This window comes from Chrysochloris asiatica, unplaced genomic scaffold (assembly GCF_000296735.1).
Source record: "Chrysochloris asiatica unplaced genomic scaffold, ChrAsi1.0 scaffold00014, whole genome shotgun sequence".
Taxonomy (NCBI): Eukaryota; Metazoa; Chordata; class Mammalia; order Afrosoricida; family Chrysochloridae; genus Chrysochloris; species Chrysochloris asiatica.
The window spans coordinates 6,695,944-6,718,326 of record NW_006408532.1 but is presented as its reverse complement, the minus strand read 5'-3'; the positions used below and the strand labels follow the sequence as shown (position 1 = coordinate 6,718,326).

The 22,383-nt window shown below is 47.0% G+C and overlaps 1 protein-coding gene across 1 annotated transcript in view; it reads left to right on the top strand.

Moving 5' to 3' along the window:
- Nucleotides 1-22,383, top strand: part of ENG (endoglin) — a 44,076-nt gene that overhangs the window by 8,416 nt on the left and 13,277 nt on the right. The window contains exons 3-8 of the mRNA XM_006834976.1: nt 3,580-3,632; nt 4,586-4,816; nt 17,581-17,721; nt 20,426-20,588; nt 21,492-21,651; nt 22,023-22,149. Coding sequence (XP_006835039.1) covers nt 3,580-3,632; nt 4,586-4,816; nt 17,581-17,721; nt 20,426-20,588; nt 21,492-21,651; nt 22,023-22,149 — 875 coding nt within the window. The remainder of the gene's footprint in view (nt 1-3,579; nt 3,633-4,585; nt 4,817-17,580; nt 17,722-20,425; nt 20,589-21,491; nt 21,652-22,022; nt 22,150-22,383) is intronic.

Here is a 22,383-nt window from a genome sequence, read left to right as displayed (position 1 = left end):
GTTAGTTAGACTGGAAGCTGGGAGATCTGTGAGGTTATAACTAGACCCAGAAAGAAGCAAAGCTGAAGGAGAAGGGACCTTTTTAACAGAAAAAAACTTATCAAAAAATATCTTCCCTGGTATGAAATAATAATAGCTACTAGGTGACAGTGGCTATTGTATACAGAACACTACTGACTGGGTACCAGGTGTGTTCCATAGGTTGATTCCCCAAACTGACACACAGCAGTCTGTGAAGTGAGGGCTAGGTTCTGAGCTGGAACATCTGGGTTCAAATTCAGGCCTTGACACAGTAGCTGAATAACCTTAGGCAAGTTAGTTAACCTCCCTGAATCTCCTTGCATTTCCTTGTGTGTAAAATGGATGTTATTGTTAGGTGCCATGTGTCTGTTCTGTAAAATGAATGGGTGTACAAAAGTACGCCTCACCTAAAAGGGCTGCTGTGAGGATGAAATGAATCAACTCACGTACAACCTTCAAGCAGTATGCCTGGCTCCCAGTAAACATGATGGGACATTTGCTATGAACATTTCTGTTTTGCACATCAGGAACTGAGGCTGGTTAGGCAATTGCCCAAGGCAACCAACTTTTCAGAACACAGCCGAGCTGGGCTGTGACTCAGGCTATCTGAGATAAGTTTATTAACCAGGACACTTTGGGCCTCCTGGAGTCCTGGTGTGGTGCTGTGGGTTAATGTGCTGGACTGCAAGGTTAGCTTGAGCTGCAGGGTCGGCAGTTCAGGCTCATCAGCCGCTCCTTGGAAACTCTATATAGGGTCGCTATGAGTAGGCACCAACAGCACTTAACAACAACAACTATGGGCCTCCTAAGATGCTGAGGGTGGTCATTTGAAAAGCACCTTAGGCGGCTATGTGTTCATGGGTCCATGGATGGGTAAGAAGGAGGAAGCTGCCAGTGTATGTGTGTGTTTTCGGGGGAGGGCCTCCAAAGTCTCTCACCCAGGCCCTGGACACTCAAGGCCCTAGCAGTGGCCCCTCTGACCAGGTCCCAGGAGGCCCCAGCGTTTCCGGTGGTGCCAGGGAATTGTTTTCAGCTCTGTCTGGGCCCGCCTCCGGCTCCGGGAGACAGGCCCGGGCGTCACACTCCCTCCTGTCTCCCCATTCTCGTCTGCGGGGTGGAGGCAGCCAGGATTCGAAAGGCCCCAAAATAAATGGACCTCTTATCTGATCTCCCAGCCTGGCCTGTTATCTGATCATTACATAATGGCCAGGCCTGCAGCCTCTCCCGCTGACGGCATGGAGGAGGTGGCCCCAGGCTGCCCCTGGCAATCCTGGAGGAACTGGGGTTCCTGGAAGTCTGGGGAGGGGGCAGGGAAAGTCCGGAGGGAATGAGGGAGGGGCTGTGCTAATCTGCAGGCCAGTCCTGGGTCGTGTGGGGAGACGTGGGTGCATGGTACAGCCTGGTCAGCCATGTGCAGTGTGACTTTGGACTCAGTCTCCCCATATGTACCAAAGGAGGTTGGACTAGATAACAGCCAAGGAGCCTTCTGTTCACTGATAGGGAAAGAGGGGGTTGGAGGATCAGAGGGATGAAACCAACAAGAGAGGGGAGCCAGTTTATTGGGGTAAGGAGGCATCTAGAGGTTGCTCACCTGGAACCTGCTCCTTCCTACCACATCACCCCACCTCTGAGACAGTTGATTCTTCTGTAATGACTGAATTGTAGATTCAATAATTAGAATATAGTCCTTGCTACAAACCGCTGACCTTGTGGTTAGCAGTTCAGTGCTTATCCTACAGTGCCACATAATAATAAATAATTATAATACATTTTTTAAAACCAGTTCTTGTCAAGTTGATTCTAACTCATGCCAGCTTATGTGTCAGAGTAGAACTGTACCCCATATGGTTGGTTTTTTTTTTTAATGTTTTATTGTGAATTATGTGATAGTTTACATGGGAGAACATTAGCTTTACATTCATCCTCTCGTATATCGTTTCATTGCCATGATTACAGTCCCCACCATGCATCATCAACCAACCAAAGGGTATACCCTGCAAGCCTATCCCCCAGCCCCGGTCGTCAGCACACAGCCCCTCTCCCTCTCTGGGTCTGAAGTCCCCAGCCGCTCCATCTCTCCATGTCATCATCTCTGCCTCCATCTCTGGCGTCACTGTTTTTCTGGGTAGGGTCCCGCTCTCTGCTCCCGTATGGTTTTTAATTGTTGATTTTTCACAAGTGGATTGCTAGGTCTTTCTTCTGAGGTGACTGGGTAGATTCTGACCTTCAAACTTTCAGTTAGCAATTGAGCACAGTGACCATTTGCCCTACCCAGGGACTTAATTATAACATAATATTCGAGGGGGGCTTCAAAATATTCATGAAAAAAAAAATCCCATTATCTGTAATTCAGTTTCCCCACTAACTATTCGAAGCCCTCTCATACAATTAGTGTTATGATAAGAATGGGCGTAGGACTGTCTGTTGGAATTCTCCCAGTAACCTAGGAGGTGAGTTCTATGTTCTTTTTACAGATGAAGAAATTGAGGCCCGAAGTAGAGACATTTTGTCATAAAAGCAACATAACTAGTAAATGTTGAGCCTGAGATTCAAACCCAGGTTGGTCTATTTCCAGAGGCCTTGCTTTAAAAAAAAGAAAAAATTTTTATTATAGTAAAAATATCTGTAACAAAACATTTGCTACTTCAACCAGTTTCCTGTGTGTAGCTCAGTGATATTGATGGTCACCATGCTGTGGGCTCCTGGTGTGGTGCTGTGGGATCAGCACTGGGCAGCGAACCACGAGGTTGGTAGTTCAAACCACCGGCTATTCCTCAGAAACCTTATGCAGGGTCACTATGAGTTGGAACCAACTTGGTGGCACTTAACAACAACAAAAATAATGCCGTGTAGTCATTACCACTCTCTGTTTCAAAATTTTTTATCATTGTTTTAACCACATTGCTGTATCACCCTGGCACTCTGGAGGGCCTGGCACACTCAGGAAAGAGCCAGGGCAGGGGTTGATAACGCCTGGGCTTCCATGGTGGTAAGATGTCCTTGTCCTGATCTTATCTATCCCAAGCTAGAGCTGGTAGGCCTTATTTTCAATGGTGAAGGGTGGTGGCCATCTTATGTCCTTCTCTGACTTCTCAGTGTGTGGGAAAGGGGTGGCCAGAGCCCAACCAGGCTGTGGAAGGTGAACAAGAAGGCCAGGTTAGGTAAAAGAAAGTTTGAGGTTTGGAAGAAGACTCCCTGCCCCCTCTGAGCTGGCGTCAGCTGGATGTGAGGCCAGTTCCTCCGCACCCATCTTTGATCTCCAAGAAAACAGGAAGTGAGCGCGACAAGATGGAGACACAAACTTCCAAACAGTCTCCCCTTCTCTGTCCTCCTTCCCTCCTCTGGAGTGACCCTCCCCTCCTTCCCCAGCACATTCCTTAGGACGAGGTGTAGGGGCCTCATTTCCTCTTCCTCTTCTACTGGGTCAGGGTGAAATTCCATTCTCTTCTCTATGGACTTGTGTTTCCGGCCGGCCCAGTGGCAGGCTCTGCGGCCTACTCCAGCAGCTTCCCGCCTAACCTGGGCTGTCCTTTTGGTTCATCCTGTCCCTTGGGCCAGGAAATTCACAACCCTCTTTGGACCAGAAGACTATTCTTCCCTGCCTCCTGGAGGTACAAGAGGGGAAGCTTTGTTTCCAGATATCAGCTTTTGCCTTCCTTTGGAGGGAACCAGGTTTGGAGGCTTTAGTTTGCATGTGGGCCCAGCTACATAGTTGGGCTTGCCAGGTTTAACAAATAGAAACATAAGATGCCCTGTATAAATATTGTCTATCTGAAAGTCAAATTTACTTGAGCACTCTCTTTACCCTACACATAGTAGCATTGTGACCGTAGGCGAGTACCTTTTCTCTCTGAGCTTCTTTATCTGTGGAATGGTAATCCCCAATTTACTATGTAGTCTTAAAATTTACAACTGTTTTTGGTTTTCTTTTTTTCTAGTACATCTTCTTATTAGTAACGTAGGAGAAAGATCAGCCTTTCTGCTTCCATAAAGATTTACAGACTTGGAAACCGTATACAGGGTCACTATTAGTCAGAACCAATTCGTTGGCACCTAACAACAGTAACAATTATTAGTAATATCAATTACATACAATTTGGCAACTCATAATTTGCTGATCTTACCTTTCTCAGATGTTCACTAGCAGAAGTTTGTATGAAAAGTTTCCAACCCCAAAAGATCAGATTTATAAAGATACTGGTAATAAAAGGTAATGATAAAAACTAAAAGAACAAAGAGGTATTTTACTTACATCAGAAACAACGTGCTACAGAGTCTTTAGAATGGAACCGCGTTGTAGGCTAGGGACTGTTGTGTGTAACCCTTATAGATCAGAGTCGAACTACCCCATAAGGTTTTCTAAGCTGCAGTCTTTATGGGAGCAGATGGTCACATCTTTCTCTTGCTGAGTGACTTGTGAATTTTAACCACTAACCTTTCAGTTCACAGACAAGCACTTACGCATTGTGCCACCAGGGCTCCTTAGTTGGAGATGCCTGTAATGATACCTTTGAGGTAGCTGTGAGGATGCAGCAAGCCCCGGTAACCTGAGCCTAGCTCTTAGTGTAATGGTTACGAAAGTGAGAGCAATGTGGTTACCATACGCTTACCTGACCTTCTCGCTGGCTGTGCTTCTCCAACAGGTCCTGCAGAAACAGTCCATTGTGACCTACAGCCTGTGGACCCTGAGAGGGGCAAGGTGACATACACCACAAGCCAGGTCTCTGAGGGCTGCGTGGCTCAAGTCCCCAACACTACCCTTGAAGTTCGCATCCTCTTCCTGAAGTTCCCAAGGGTGAGTGTCCCATGGCAAGGTCAGGGAAGTTCCAGGGGAGCCCTAAGGCCAAAGGAATGAAAAAGACTTACCCTGAGGCTGTCCCTGGCGGATACAGAGGGCTTGTATCTGGTAGCATTTCTGGGGCAGGGTCTGGCATCTGGACAATATTATGGATCCACTGGGTGGAAAGAGCTGGATTTGGCTGACAACCGAGGGGAGTATGAAGAGTCAGGTGGATGGCAGAGGACCGCAGGTGAGCCACTGCTGACAGGTGAACTCCTGTTTAAGTGGCCGCAATGAGGGGAGCATACTGCCTCCCAGCAAACAGTGCCATGACAGGCCAGCACTTCCTTCAAGTGAGCACAAAGCTCCCTTCTGGAATATCCCCTATTGAACCTCTTCGTGTCTCCATGACCTCACAAGACAACCCTTCAGGTCTGAACAGCAATACCAGCCTTGGAAACCATCAGTTTACCTAAGCCCCTCTTAATAATAACACATTGACTGTGTTTATGTTATATGCTAGGCACTGTGCTAGGCCTACTTTGTGCCAGGCATCGAGTTGGCCTTCCACGGGCCAGCATCTTTTTATAATCCCCACTTTTCGGAGGAAGAAGCTAAGGCTGACCTAGAGAGGTGAAGTGACATGCCAAGGCCAGCATGTATGTCAGATTCCTGGGGACTCCAGAGCCAGCTGAGAATCTTGGTGTTCGCATGGGGTCTGGCTGGCCAGGGCTGGAGGCCACACCTGGCTCATGTGGTCTTAGGATAATGGTTCTGGGAAGTGTTGGCTCAGGCAGGGTAGCTTAGTGGTCAGCCTGCCTTCAAAATTGTTAAACTGCCCTGCGTTTGTGTGGTGCCCAAACCACCAATATTAGGAGGCCTTTCTCCCCACTGCTCTGCCTACCATGAGGACTGTGGACCTCAATAATCCCCAAGCCAGAGACCACCAAGCACACTTGGTGGTTTTCTTGGGCCTATATATTTTTTTAATTTAGCACAGGGATACCAGCAGTGGGTTCCGGCATAGCAACGGCTGTGAGGTTGTGTTTTCGTTCTGTTGTGCATAGGGGTCACTATGAGTCGACACCAATTTGATGGCACATAACAGCAACAACAGTGAAAAAATAAAACTTCCCTTTGTAAGTTCAGCTTTTTACTCTGATGTTCAGGTTCCCGTGCCTTATCCAGGTGGTTGAGTTCTCCCCACTCTAATCATTCAACAACAGGTTCCGAGTGAGATGTGGCCCTGCCCCCAGTGAGCCTCCAGGTCTATGGGAAACAGGTGTGTAAACAGCCAGGCTCCAGGTGATGGATGCATCTGGGGGAGCCCCTGGCAGTGCACCCCAGCTACTCTAGGATTAGGCAGGTTTTCCTAATAGCAAGCAATGCAAGCAATGCCAGGAAAGATGGTTAGGAGCTCACCAAGAGCAGGAAGCAGTGAGGAAGAACAGAGGGCACAGTTCCTACAGAGGCAGGGAGCAAGACTTGGTGAGGAGCGTGGGGCTGGAGACATGGGAAGCCCCCCTTCACCCAGTGCCATCGTAAGGAGTTTAGTCTTTGTCCTGGGAGCAAAAGCAGTTGTTAGAGGGTTTTGTGGCTGTCATTAAGTGCCATTGAGTCAGTTCTGACCCATGGTAACCCTATTGCAGGGGTTCTGTTGTTAGGTGCCGTTGAGTCAGTTCCAACCCATAACGACCCTATATAGGGTTTCTAAGGAGCGATTAGTGAGCTTGAACTGCCAACCTTCTGATTCAAATGACTTTGCAGTCCGGCACATTAATCCATTGCACCACACCAGGACTCTGTTGCAGGAGTGGGGAATCTTTTTTCTGCCAAAATTTACAGCATCGTTTGTGGGCCATAAAAAATTATCAACTTAAAAATTAGCCTGCTATATTTGGTCAAGCATTTGAAGTCCTGGTGTGACACCATAGGATAAGCACTCAACTTCTAGGTTGGTTTGAACTGCAAATTTAGTGGTTCAAACTCACCAGCCGCTCCTCGGAAACCCTATACAGGGTCACTATGAGTCCTATAAGTTGGAACCAACTTGACGGCACACAACAACAGTAATGTGATGGGGTCCTGGTGTGGCACTGCAGGAGAATGTGTTGGACTGCAAGGTCAGTTTGAACTGAAAGGACGGAGGTTCAAACCCACCAGCTGCTCCTCAGTAACCCTATACTGGGTTGCTATAGATTGGAACCAACTCCACAGCACTTAACAACAACAACAACAATGTGATGGTTGGAATCGCAGTTGCATTGGTAGGACCAGACCAAATGATTTCCAGGGCCTTATAAGGCTCACATGCTGGATGTTCCCCAACCCTGCTATATAGGGTTTTCAAGGAGCGGCTTGTGGTTTTGAACTGCCAACATTGACCTTAGCAGTCCAGTACTTATCCTACTGTACCACACTGGAGCATAATGCGTTGCCACATTTTAAAATTTTTGTTGTTGAGAATATGAGGGGCTTTCAAAAATTCCTGGAAAAATGGAATGAAAGGACAATGGAAGTTTTCTACACTTTTTAAAACCCCCTTGTAGACACAGCAGAACATACGCCACTTCAACAGTTTCTACATGCACACTTCAGTGATATTAATTACATTCTTCAATTTATGCATCATTTTTACCCTCCTTTTCTCAACTGCTCCTCCTCCATTAGTATAAACTCCATACATTTCTTATCTAATATTTCAAGTTGCAGCTGTCAGTTTGATCCCATATACTTATACATACTTCTTTAAAAGATCACAATGCTCAAGGCAGACATTCTTGATTAATTAACAAAACTGTTATTTATCGTAAAGAAAACTTTAGGGGTTATTTTTAATTTAAGGTTTTAAAGGTGAAAGATGATCTCAGGACAGGAATTTCATGGATTCATCTACCCTCAGTGGCTCCAGAAAGTCTGGATTCCATGACAATTTGAAATTCTTTTCCTCATTTCCTCCTTTTTGGTCAGGATTCTTCTATAGAAATGCCACATATTTCACATTATTGTGAAACACAACCAAAACTCACTGCCAATTTCCACTCATAGCCATGCTATAGGATAGAGTAGACCCATTCCTTAGATTTTCTGAGGCTATAAATCTTTACGGGAGCAGACAGCCTCATTTTTCTTCCACAGAGTAGTTGGTGTGTTTGAACTACTGACCTTTTGGTTAGCAGCCAAATACTTAACCCACAGCACCACCGTGACTTGTGTCACATTCCAAGAATCCTTGAGCTCATGACCACAGAATTTCCATGTCACCTTCTGCCTTTCCCAGATAATTCAGTCTCCATAACATCCAGCTTCTAATTCAAGGAGCCAGACTTCAAGCTTCAGGACTGCCAGAGACATTTATCTGAGGAGGTAGTGGAGAGAGCTGGGATTTTTTAGAAGCAGGGCTTAGTCCCCATCTGTCACCGGGAGTCCTCTCCATTCTCTATGAAACATGTTTCTTGGGCTCAGGGACTTGACTTGGAATCACAGAGTATTTGAATCTGGCTCTTGGACTGGCATGCTAAATACACGCTTGTTGAATCTATGAGAATCTAAATGAATGAATGAGTGTAGCTACGTGACCTTGATGGTGTTGGATGTGTTTGTATGTGAGGTAGGATGTGGGCTGAGTTGTCAAGAATATGGGCTCTGGAGCCAGACAGGCATTGATTTGGCTTTTGGCTCCACCACATACCAGCTGCATCTTGAGCAATCATGTCTCTGAGCCTTGGTTTTTATGTCGGGAAAATGGGTGGACAATGATACCTACCTGCTGGGGTTCTTGTGAGACTTCAATGAGATACCATTCTATATATGCTAGCTGCTTGTTGGTAAGTGCCCTCAAGTTGGTTCTGACTCATAGTGAACCTGTATAAGATTTCCAATGCTGTAAATCTTTGCGGGAACAGAAAACCTCATCTTTCTTCCGTGGAGCAGCTGGTGGGCTCGAACTGCCAAAACCTTGTGGTTCCTAGTCCAGTGATTATCGTACAGAGTCACCGTTTTTGCCTCTCATCTCTGGGCTCCATGTCTCACCCAGCATTCCCCTCAAAGCATCTTCACATTGGCTGACTAATTTGATCCTCAGAGACTAGGCAGATGAGACACGCCCAGAAAGCCAGCTGAGGCCCAGCCCAGGTGGTGAGTGCCTAATGAAAGGTTGTGCAAGATGGAGCTAGGCCTCCTGCTCAGGGTGTCCTAGCTTCCCCAAGGGCTGAGCCCATGATCCCACCTGCTCCTATTGTTACGCTCACTGAGAACCCCAAGTTTCCCTGGAAGACCTCTTCCTCCCAGACAACCCCAAGGATAGGCTCCACAGCTGATAGCCCCCCTCAGTCAGCCCTCACTGGTGCCTGCTCTGTGCCCAGCCTGTGTTGAGTGCTAAGAATGCAGAGAAAACGCAGCCCCACAGGTCCTGCCTCGGGCCACCCCTGGGCCAGAGCAAGGGCAGATGTGGTATTGTGGCAGCTACCCGAGGGCCAGTGCAGATGGAGCAGCTCTGGTGTAGAGTGATGGAACCAGCATTTGATAGCTTTAAGGGCCAAGCACTGAGTGAAGGAAACGGGCACTAGGGAAAAGACTCCAAGTATCCAGCTGCACACAGAGAGGGTAAAGGTCATTCCAGACAGGGGGCATTGCATAAGCAAAGACCTAGAGGTAAGAAGCAAGGGCGGCTGTAGGGGCAGTGTGGGAAAGGGGTTGGCTCAGCTCCTAGCCCCAACCCTTCCCGACCTACGGCCACCTTCTTCAAACCCTGGCAGTTGAGAATTGGCTTTCCCGTTCATTTCTGAATGACCTCAAATCCTCCGATTTCCTGTGAGTGGGTGGCAGATCTGTGGCTTCCAAGAATCTTGGGCAAGAGAGGTTCAGTGTAATATGTGTGTTGGGGAAGTTTGCAGACTGAAGAGGGGGCTGCCAGGCAGGGGCTGTATCTCCATGGTCCCTGAAGGGCTGGCTGGAGCCTGGATTCCGGGAGGGGGCCCAGGGGTCACATCCTGACCTGCAGAAACAGGAAACCAGCCGGGTGTCTCAGCGATTCCTGTCAGGCGACTGCTCTGATCCTCAGCCTGCTGACAAACTCCTGGGCCGCCAGGCTGGGGCAGAGCTGGGGTAGCCACTGATTCAGCCCACTCCTGGGGAAACTCGGGGGAGCCCAGGGCACCCCACCCACTCCCAAAGCCTGCCAGACTGGCACTGACTCATTGCTGGTCAGAGGGGCAGACTCTGGTGGACAGGGGAGCTGGGAGGGGCTGTGGAAGACAATGCAGCCCCCAGACCAGGGCAAGGGGGTGGGCCCCTGCTCCCAGCCCCACAATTACAGCCCCTCTTTGGCCCTCTTTCGTTACATCCCTTCCCCTGTGGGAGGAATCTGAGGGACCAGGGAGATGTACCTACCAGGATGCCACATTTGAGGTGTGTCCCTGCTCAAATCTAAGCTAGTTGCTGTCCAACTCTCCCAGCTCCCGAGTCCAGCACTCCTCTGGGTGAATGAGCAAGAAGGGAGTTGGAGGGAACAAAAGCCTCATATTTAGGGGGCACTGGGCAACCTGCTTTTGGGGACGACGCTCACTGAATCTTCACAACTCTACAGTGAGTATACCTGAGACTGGTGGAGTAAACAAGGGAAGCATGGGTGACTAATGTGTAGTCAACAGTTTCAGAGTTTTTCAACACCTCAAAGTTTCTGCTTCCAGGTATGGCTGGCAGTTGTCTCTCTTCCGACCCTACAGCACCTACTTATAAAATCAAAGCCTCTTTTCAAATTAATAGTCCCTGACAGCGACAGAATACTCAGGAAGCAAAGTAATCTTTAGTTGAGTCAAAAACTTCACAAGTTTTTGATTATAGTAAGTAAACACAAGTCCATGCTTAACTTGGTTACCCTGGCTCAGCCCATTTTCCAGATCAGGAGACTGAGGCCCAGGTGGGCATGATTACTGGCTGAGTATAGATTTGAATTTCAGGTCGGTCTGTTAAGCCTCCTTCCCCTGCCCTCCTGCCAGTCTGCAGCATCTGAGTCAGCTGCAGTGGATCTTGGGACTGCTGGCTACCTCCAATGTGGTCAGCTCCAGTCTGGTCCTGGGAGGGTGGGGGCTACGGGCAGCCCCCGAGGCTCCACTCCTAGAAGAATTGCTGGAAGCGACTTTCTATAAGTGGCTTCTAGTGCTCAGGGCCTCCTCACAGAAATCCCCCCTTCCCGCCACTGCCTGCTTGGCCAACAATGGCATTTGTGGAACACTGGCACAAAAATAGAAACACAGGCTCCTGCCCACCCACCTGGGAAGGGAACCAGGGCAGGCCCAGACTGGCCAGGCTGCGGGCAAGGGTTTGGCAGGGCTGGCTGGTCTGCATGCCTCTGCTAGGCTCCTAGAATTCCCAGGATCACACTCGGAAGACTGGGAATTTGGGGGTGAGGGGCAAGGCAGGCCCCTTAGCCTTTGGGTCTCAGGCCTAGCAGGAAGGAGGAAATGTGCGTTTGAGTGACAGTACTGGTGAGTCAGGGCCATGGGGTTGGAAAAGTTTGCTGTGGAAACCCTGAGTGTTGTTTTTCTGGTAACTGGCTGGCCATCAGCTAAGTCCCAGAGCTCAGAGAGCCCAGTTTTCTAACCTCCCTAAGTTTTCAAATTGCTCACTTACTGTGTGACCCTTGCCAGTAACTACCAATCTCTGGACTTGAGCTGTCCACTTCTATCCCAACTCCCAACTCTAGAGAAAGAGACTTGGTGACAGCTGGGTGGTAGTGGGTTTGGTTTGTTAAACTTGGGGGACAAGCTGGGGACTGTGACAAAGGTCCAATCTCTTAATCCCTTCACTAGTTTTTAAATCTCCATTGCTGGAGCCCATGGCACTGGTTCCAAATCCTGTCTTACCCCTATTTCACTGATGAGGAAACTGAGACACAGGGTGATGGGACTCTTGCAGGGCATCAGTAGGAGTAGAACATTGCAGGGTTCATCCCTCCTAAATCAAAGCCCCTATTTTCAGATGCTTTCTCTGGTTCCTACAACCCTTGGTCCATGGGTCTCCATCAAGAGGCAGAAGACAGATCTTCTTGTCAGTTGCAGACTGGGGTATCTCCTGGCCACCACCAACTAGCACATAGTTCTCACAGTTCACTCCAGCCCCATCTGGCACTGATATCTCACACAGATCAACTGTGGCATCAAACCTGGGTCTGGGAGAAGGCAGTGGGGCGGGGTGGGTGGGTGGGGAGGGTGAACAATGAGAGGTCAGATATAGTCCAGGCAAACTGCCTAGAGGCCCAGGTTCAACTCTGGCACCAGGCTATTATTCACTGGAGTCCTGACTTTGCCTCTCACCAATAGTTCCCTTGGCAGATCCCCTCCCTTAGCCTCATATATGTTGTATAAGATAACCCATACATGCAGCATGCTCAATGCAAGGCCAGACACAGAATAAGTGGACCTGTGTGAAGTTACTAATATTCTATTGTTGTTTTTTAACAGCTTTTATTGAGATAAAATTCACCCATTTAAAGTATACAGTTGAATGGTTTGTATTAGGTTTAGCGTTGTGAAACCATATCCAATTGTTTTTTATTTGAAAACTTATCCTTTCATATGGTTCAAGCTAATAATACACATACAATAAGGATAAGGAGGCTGGGCGAGTCTGTTCTCAAGGATCCTGGCCGACTGGCTGTGCCTGGGCCTTTCCAGACAACCAAAGTAGGTCCCAAGTAGTGGTCACGAACCTGGAACAAAATGTTGGTTCTGATATTTATTTCATATTTTATAAAAATAACAGTATTAAATCCAGGAATTAATTTTTAAGTGTTTCAAATAAAGGAGGCTTGGTGGCACACTGGTTAAACACTGGGCTGTTAACTAAACCTACTCAGTGACTCAGTGGGAAAACAACTTGGCGATCTACTCCTATAAATATGACAGCCTAGAAAACCCTATAGGACAGTTCTACTTTGTCACATCACATCAACTCACCAACACCGAACAACAATAATAACAGAATACATAACATTTTCAAAAATTAATAAAATAAGATATTTCAAAAACCATAATTTGTACATGTATTAAGAAACAACCAAAAATGTGTATTTAAACAAATGTAAATTTTTTAAAAATGTATTTTATCACTGTACTATAAATTAAGGAGGACTCGACAGCATTTCACAACAACAACAACAGCTCGTGTAGTTGTTCCGCGGGAGAAAGATGAGGCTTTCTGCTCCTGTAAAGATTTACAGCCTCAGAAACCCTGTACAGGGTCGCTGTGAGTGGGAACCGACTCCACGGCACATAACCACCACCACCACCAGTAGTATAGTAGATTACAAGTTGGGCGAAGGCAGCAGTTCAAATCTACCAGCTGCTCTGTGGGAGAAAGATGAGACTTGTCTGCTCCTATAATGAGTTACAGCTTTGGAAACCTTATACAGAGTCACTATGAGTTTGGACCAATTTGATGGCACACAACCACCACCACCACTGTATATTGTTATTAAAATTAAGTAAAATAATTATTTAAAAATAACTAAGCTAAGTAGTTCATTAAAATGAAAGAAAAAAAATTGTGAAACATTGAAAAATGAAATCTTATTTGCTCTTTCTTTTCTTTTTTCGTCTTAAAAAAGGAGCAAACGTAAACACAAAGGGTGATTATGGTATCATTATTGAGTAACGGAAATATTTCTGGGCAGATTTTTCCAGTGGCTGGACGGCAGTTTCTGGCTCTGTGACATCGGTCGGGGAAACAGTAAGGAAATGATTAGTAGTGAAATCCAAAAATTTTCCACTGAGTGTCTTCATCCTTAAATATCCTTCTCCTTTTTGATAATTATGAAGGTGATTTTTGGGTCAACCTTTTGTTTCTTGATAAGAACTGTAAGCTTTTTCTTGAAAGCAGCAGGAGTTTGTGTTTCAGTAAAGCGTTTCCATTCGTCTATGTCCTCATGAGCCTAGGGCTAGAGTTTGGTGGCATTTACCTGTCTCAATCTCGGTGCTTACCTGTTCACATTTAACTGGCTCAGAAAGTCGTTGAATAAACTTTTTAGTCTATATTTTTTTCTTCCATTATTTTCTAATTCTATTACCATGGTGGTGGTACTATAATGGAAAGCTTTGGAAAATATTCCACCTTTTCTTTTGTGTGGCTTAGATGTATAACCGTATGTTGTGAAGTGCTACTGAGCCGGTTCCGACTCATAACGACCTTGTATAGGATTTTTGAGGACCAGCTGGTGGGTTTGAACCACCAATCATGTGGTTCATAGTCCAGTACTTATCCTACAGTGCCACACCAGGACTCCTAGATACAGAATATAGATATTCCCTGATGGTTTGGTAAAACTTACTTATAAAATAATATGGGAATGTTGTTTTATTTTATTTATATACTTGCCGTTTTTCATATTCTTTTATCATAGCTTGTATATTCATTTTGTTCCAATTTTGTAATGCTTAATGATTAAATCTTTCCTTTATGTTTTCTTTTTAAGAAACCAAAACAAACAAACATAAACGTAAGTCTTTGAGTAGGGCTGCGGTTGTTGTGTGCCGTTGAATGGATTCCCAGTCTTAACAACCTCATAGGACAAAGTAGTGCTAACTATTCCATAGGGTTTCCTAGGAAGGAGCTCTGGTTGCGTAGTGGCTACGAGTCAGGCTGCTAACCTCAAGGTCAGCAGTTTGGAGCTCTATTAGCTGTTCTGTGGAAGAAAGATAAAGCTTTCTGCTCCTGTGAAGATTTACAACCTCTGAAATGTTATGGGTTGCTATAAGTTGGAACTAACTCCACAGCACATAATAACCAACCAGTCTTTATGGGAACAGATTGTACGGTCTTTTCTCATATAGAGTGGCTGCTGGGTTCAAACCACTGACGTTTCAGTTAGCAGTCAAGTACGTAACCATTGTTCCATCAGGGTTCCTTTCGAGTAGATAAAAACCAAACCTGCTACCATCAAGTCAGTTCTGATTCACAGCGAGTCTGTGGGGCAGAGTAGAACTATCCCGTGGGTTTCTACAGTTTTATGGAAGCCAACTGCCACATGTGTCTCCATTGAAGCAGCTGGTGGGGTGGAGCGGAGCTACTGGTGGATGAGTTCCTAACAGTGCCCCACCAGGGCTCCTGTTTTAGTAGGTCAGGGGTCCTTTTTTCAATAGAAGCTTTGATTTGTAGATTGCTGTGTTCTTTTTCCTCTTAGGAATAAGGAGGTATAGAAAAATGTGGCAGGATAGTGGTTAAAAATAGAGTTCAACAGATCCACACTTACTTGCTGTGTGATCATGGGCACATGACTTCACCTCTCTGTGCTTTGGTTTTCTCATCTGTGAACGTAATAATAGTATAGCATCTACCTCATAGGGTTATTATGAGGATTTAAATGAGTTAATGAGTTAGTTGTTGTTAAGTGCTGTCAAGTGGGTTGTGACTCATAGAGATCCTGTATAGGGTAACCGAGTGACTGGTGGGTTGAGTGATGATCTTACAGCACCACACCAGGACTCCAAGCCCTTGGTAACCACGCTGTCTAAGTATTAGGAAAGTGATGATAAAGGAGCTCTGATAGCACAGAGGTTAAATGGTCAGCTGCCGAAACGTTGCAGGATTGAACTCATCAGTACCACATGGGAGAAGACGTGGCAGTGTGATTCCATGAAGATTACAGCCTTCCGGGGCACTTCTGTTCTGTTCTGTAGGGTCACTACTTGTCAGAATTGACTCTACAACTGCAAGTTTGGTTCTTTGATGATGATGAAGAAGAAAGCATTCTAAATACATACACCATTGTATTAGAATCCTAGTGCTGCCATAACAAAACACCACAAATTGGGAGACTTATAAGAATGGAAACTTACTGTTTCTAAGTTCTGGAGGCTAGAGGCCATGCTATCCCTGAGTGTCTAGGGGAGAGTCCCTTCTTGTCTCTTCCAGGGTCACACAGCCATCTTCTCTCTGTCAGTCTCAGTGTCTCTTCTCCTTTTCATAAGGGTGGGATTAGGACCCACCCTACTCCAGTAGTACCTCATGCTGCCTGACAACATCTTTAAAGATCCTATTTCTAGTCACATTCATAGGTACCAGGGGTTCTGACTTCAGTGTCATCTTTTTGAGGGACACAGTTCAACCCACATCAATCACTGATCAATTAAAAATGTTCAGTGCTTTGGTACCTCTCAAGACATAAGTGATTTCAATTTCGCGTTCTTATAAAACATCAAAATAATAGTTTGGATCAACAAAAATATAGGTATGTCAGTACTTTAAAATAGTAAGGCAAAGACCTAAGTTTAAAACCTAGAACTATAAAGATCATCAATGAAAAAAACCAGGGACAAATTTAGGGACTCTGATACACGGCATAACCATACTATCAAACAGAACAGAAAACACACAAACAGCAGAAGACAAAATAAATGACTGGCACCTCCTAAAATTAGACACTTATGTGCATCAAAAGATTTCATCAGAAAAGTTCAAAGAGAACCTGTAGACTGGGAGAAATGTTTGCAATGACATATGAGACAAGGGACTATTGTCTAAAATTTATGGGCACTTCAGCATCTCAACAAGAAGACAAATAATCCATTTTAAAAATGGGCAAAGGACATGAACAGATACTTCACCAAAGAAGACATTCTGGCTACCAACAAACATGAAATGCTCACACTCAGTAGCCATTGTTGGTTGTTGTTGGTATGTGCTATGGAGTCGGTTCCAACTCATAGTGACCCTGTACAGGGTTTCCAAGACTATAAATCTTTGCAGGAGCAGAAAGCCTTATCTCTCTTCCACAGAGAGACTGGTGGCTCGAATGGCCAACCTTGTGGTTCACAGTTTAGTGCTTACCCTATAGAGCCACCACACACCCCTCTTTTTCATATATTGGAAGGGAAAAAAGTGCATACTTATTTTCTGATTCGGACAAACCCAATTGGGAACTTCCCTGCAAATAAAAAAGGGAAAGGAAAGTAGGGGGAAAAAGAAAAGCAGAAGAAAGGAGAGAAAAAAAGATTTGGAAATCGATAGTAGTGATGGTTGTACAACATGGGGAGTGTGGTTGCTGGATTGTGCCTGTAAAGATGGTTGAAATGGCAAAACAATACTGAAGGCTGGCAGAGTACATGTGAATGCCTTAGAGTTGGCTGGAAGGAGAGTTGCCACCCAGAGACAGCCTGAAAGGGGGGAGAGGTGATAAGGGAGGGGTTATTAGCTCAACAATGCTGCACCCAACTACCACCATCGAGTCGATTCTGACTCATGACACATATAGGAAAGGCATAGGGTATTCTCTAAGTAGTGCTCACAGACCCCAGAAAGTATACAGCGATTGTAGCCTTGATTGATCATTGGATGAAGTTTAGGATCATTCCACTTTCTCTCTCTTTGGATTTACGGACACAAATCTCATTCATTCATTCATCAAATATGTGAGGATGATGAAATTTCATCTCACTTTTGGACATGTTATCAGGAATGATCATTCCCTGGAGAAGGACATCATGCTTGGTAAAGTTGAGAGTCAGTGAGTTGGATTGACACAGTGGCTGCAACCAAGGGCTCAAACATACCCATTGTGAGGATGTTGCAGGAGCGGGAAGTGTTTTGCTCTGTTGTACATGGGGTTGCTGTGATTCAGAGTCAAATCAGTGGCACTTAACAACTGGGGTGGTGGACTGGACAAGTTGGGCAGGGAAGAGTGTCTGTGGCTGCACTGAGAGCTGATAGTGAACATCACAACAGATCTGGGGGGCAAAACATGGGTGACCATTTGTGTGTGTCTCTCCCCTACCCCAACTCAGGCACTGTCAGAGCTGGATTTGACACTTCAGGTGTCCGAGCAAAACGGCATCCAGCCCCGAGAAGTGCTCTTGATCCTCTATCCAAACAAGAATGTCTTCCTTCAGCTGCAAGCCCCAGGAATCCCCCTTCACCTGGTCTACGTGAGTATATGACCTCCTATCCCAGGCTGAGGTGTGAGAGGCCCCTGCTGGCCATCTCTGTGTGTCTCCTACCCTCAGGGTCTCTAGTTCTCCTTTTCACTCTGTCATTATCCACTAGGACTCTGCAGAAAGAACCCAAAGGGCAACAGGACCCAGAGTAAACAGTCTAGATTAGGATGTGGTAATCAGGTGGATGTGCAATTCTGCGCAATTCTCATGCCTCAATTTACCCTTCTGTGCAGTGGCAGAAGCGGAGTCTATGACATTCCTGAAAATCATCTTGTCACTGTCTTGGAAAAAGCTGCAAGACTTAATACAGTATTTGGAAATATTTAAGTACATAGGGAAACAACCAGGAAGAAGTTTATAGCTGGGAAGTGGGTAAAGAAAGACTTATTTTGTTCTTTACACTTTGTTGAATTTGCAAGATTTGCTCTAATGAATGTGGCTTACATTGGAGAAAAATCATTAAAAAAGAAAATCCATCAGAGAAGAGGTCAGCTGGCTGGGACCACAGAGGCTCAGGGCTGAAGGAAGCAAGTGGATTGTTCCTCCTCCTCCGTATGGAAAGCCCTGGGAGGTACCTCCTCTGCTGGCACAGCTCCCTCCTTTTCACATCTCCCAGATGTGAAAAGCTGTTTACAGCAAGAGAAAGCACAGAACCAGAGAGAAGGGCAGAAGAACAATAAAGACAAAAAGAAAAGACACAGAAAGAACTATGGAAAATGAAAGAGGGAGAAGGACAAACAGACACACCAAGAATGTAGCTCAGATCAGAGAGACCCGTAGAGACAGAGACTGGGAGATGAATGGGACATGCAGGCAGACCCATGACCTGGGCGGACAAGGAGACAAGTCCAATGACAGATGAAGAGAAAGCAATAGGGGATGAACCCAGACTGAAACAGCACAAAGACAGACTGACAGATATGGCAGAGCCAGCACGGAAAGTCCCCATTAGGGAGGCAGTGGGCCGAGGGCCAAGCTAGACAGACCCCTGGCAGTTAATGCGGAGGCCCCCAAAAGGGAAATCTAGACCTTAGGAAGGGCGGGGCCTTGCTATGGCGCCTTATCTTCCTTGAGCCTCTTCCCCACTCCCCTTCCCTGGTCCTCAGCAGCCCAGGCTGGGGAACCTGGATGACGCAGAGAACATGAATCTCTCGTACTGGACCGGAAGTTTGCAGCAGCTGCTGGCTCTGGCATCCGCTCAGGCTCCCGCTTTGGTTCCCGCTGTGGCTCTGGCTCCAGTTGCACCTTCCTCCCCTGTCAAGAATATCCGGGGGGCGGGATGGTAGGGAGGGGAGCGTCAGAGTTGCGCATAAGGCGCCTTGCAGCTTCCTGAGTCGCCTGGAGACTGGCTGGAGGGGCAGGCAAACAGGGAGGTGGGTCCCGGTTTTCGGCAGCCACAGCCCAGCTTTGGGCACGGAGGCCCTTGATCGATCGGTACCAGGCTGTTGACAAACGTCATATTCATAAACCCTTTTATATCTCCATTCTACAGAAGGTACTTGAAACAGAAATGGGTGGAGAGCTCCTCTCAGGGTCCCCCACAAGCCTCAACTCTGAATCTTCCACTCAACTTTTCCCACCATAAAATGCTCATCACTTTACACCCTTGTTCAATTTCTCAAAGAAAGTGGAGTGCTCCATTCTATGGTGTCTTACATACGATCACTGTCAGGCAGTGCTTAGTACCCAAGTCGGAAGCCTTTTGCTGCTTCAGTTTGATGTCTCTGACTTGCGAGATAGAACACTAAGCATCCAGATCCTGAGTCAGTGCCCCACCAGCTTCCAATTAATCGTCCAGGCTCTTTCAATCACCTCTTCCAGGAAGCTTTCCCAGTTTTCTTCTCTCAGCCCACCAGGATTTCACCTGATGGGCAGTGAGGTGCCAGAACTTCCCAGATTCTCCATCCTTGGACCTGTGTTGCTCCTTCCTTTCTTATTAAACAATATACTCTGCCTTCTGTTGTTTTAAATAATTTAATACATATCTAGTATTGATCTCTGATTCATTCATGCATTCATCTATTTCTTCTTTCCTTTCTCCCTTCCTTTGTGCATGTGCCAGGTATGTGTATGAAGCTGACATGTCAGGATCTTCACACTGGGCCCTGAGCACAGACAACTATTTCTCAGTGCCTACTAAGGAACTCTGGTAGCATTGTGGTTACAAATCAGGCTGTTAACCTCACGGTCAGCAGTTTGAAACTACCAGCTGTTCCACTGGAGAAGGATGAGAATTTCTGCTCCTGTAAAGATTTACAGCCTCGGAAACCCTGTACAGGATCGCTATGAGTCGGAACCGACTCCATGGCACATAACAACAACAACAGCTATATGCCAAGCACTGTGCAGTAATGTGCAAAGCAGATGTTCCTCACAGACCCTCAGAGTGTAGGGGAGATGGACATTAGCAATGTCATATCAGTTTAATGTGGATTGAATGTATATGACTGGAGGGTAGGTGGGTAGATAGATGTCCATTCAGACTCCCAGGAAGGTGTGGAAGGGATATGGAGCCACCCATGACATGGGTGGGGAGGGCTGTGTGGGGTCTCTGGGCTGACTACAAACAAGTCTATCAGCTTCAACATCCTTCAACATCCTCAACCTCTTCTTAACTCATCACGCTGCCTCTCCCAAATCACCTCCTGAGACTCAGACCTGGGAACAGCATCTGAGCCTCCTCATGTCTCCCCAGAATCCCAGCCTGGTCACACTCAAAGAGTCCCTGGGAATCAACACTACACAGCTGCCATCCTTCACCAAGAGTCAGCTCCTTAACTGGGCAGCTACAAAGGGTGCGATCGTCTCTGTTGCTGAGTTGAATGACCCCAGCTTCATCCTCCTCCGTCTGAGCCAAGGTCAGCTTCCTGGCAGCTTCTGGGATCTGGAGTAATCTGAACTCCTCTGGTCCATTCATCAGCTGTGGACATTAAGACTCCAAGAGTGGACATGATTTGCCCCAGGTCACACAGTAATTATTCCTTCACCACGTATTAGATTGAACCATGTGAAATTGCTATTTGACAGTTTTTTTTTAAATCTACAAAAACAGCACTTTTGTGTTATTTGAGCACTGGTGACATAGTGAGTTATGTGTTGCTAACCACAGGTCAGCAGTTCTAATCCACCAGCTGTCCTCTGGAGAAAGATGAGTCTTTATGCTCTGGTAAAGATTTACAGCCTCAGAAACTCTATACAGGGTAGTTATGGGTCAGAACTGACTGACTGGCATACAACCAACACCACCAATATGTGCTAGGCACTTGGGGACACAGACTTTGCCCTAGCGTTGACACTGTATAGGAGTGGTGGTGGTGGTGTTATTAAGAGCCATCAAGAAAGTTCCGACTCATAGCTGCCCTGTATAGGATTTCTGAGGAGCGGCTGGTGAGTTTGAACTGCCGACCTTGCCTCCAGTGCATTATCCTAAGAGTGCCACACCAGGACTCTAGAGGTGTAGATGACAATGAACATGATGAACACAAATTCTGTAATTTCCGGTCAATGTAAAAGCTATAAGAAAGATAAAAAATGGGGTGATGTGCTGTTGGTTGGGGAACTGCAGCCCTAACATGTGTCATGCATGCTTTTATTCCCTTACATTAACCCTGTGTTGACAGATGAGGAAACAGTTTCCTGGATTTGTCAGGGTTGAACCTAGGTTCTTTTATGTCTTCCCCCCTTTGGCTGCAGGTGGGGTGGGGCTCTGTGTTCACAGCCTGGCTGCTTTGGGAGGGGATTGACAAGGCTTGTCTCCGCAGCCCTGACATCACCGCCTTTGTGCCAGCCCAAGGAACACATGGACATGGGCCCCACGCTTGAGTGGCAGCCACGTACCCCGATTCAGGGCTGTCGCTTGGAAGGCATGGCCGGAAACAAGGAAGCTCACATCTTGAGGATACTGCCGGGCTCAGAGGACAGGTAAGGGCCCCGCCTCCATTAAGACCCCGCCCCATATCAGGCCCTACCCACACCCTAACCTCGGGCCCCCGCCCTCAATTTGATAAGAGCAACCTGGCCCTCACTTGTCTCTTAAGTCGGCTGGGTCTGTGGACCGCTACCCTAGTCACTCCGCCCAAGCCCCGCCCCGCCCCGCCCCCCCCCCCCCCCCCCCCCCCCCCCCCCCCCCCGCCCCGCCCCACCCTCTCTCTTAGGCTTGCACACAGCCAGGTTAAAGCACAGCCGCGACCCCATCGGTTGCCAGGCTGCATACTAGACCTACCCGACCAGTTCCCTTCAGGTCCCTCCTCACCCCGCATTCGCGCCTACACTGACTATCCGTTGGACCACAGGCCACGGACAGTGACAGTTAAGGTGGAGCTGAGCTGCGCACGAGAAGAACCCGCCCCCATCCTCATCCTGCAGGGCCCACCCAAAGTGTCCTGGCTCATCGACACCACCCACAACATGCAGATCTGGGTGAGTCTTGTCCCAAACAGCCACACACAGCGCCTGCCAAGGCTCCCCCAAAAAGCAAGCTCCCTACTTCCACCTGTAGGCCCTCCACCATTATACCAGGTCTTTTGTCCCAAGCCAGTTCACCTGATCATCTTCTGCCCTGAATGCGCTGTTGCTGTCTACCATCTATTCAACCTTCAGACCTTTGCCTAGATATCACCTACTCCAGGAAACCCTCCTCCCTGTTTCAAAGTC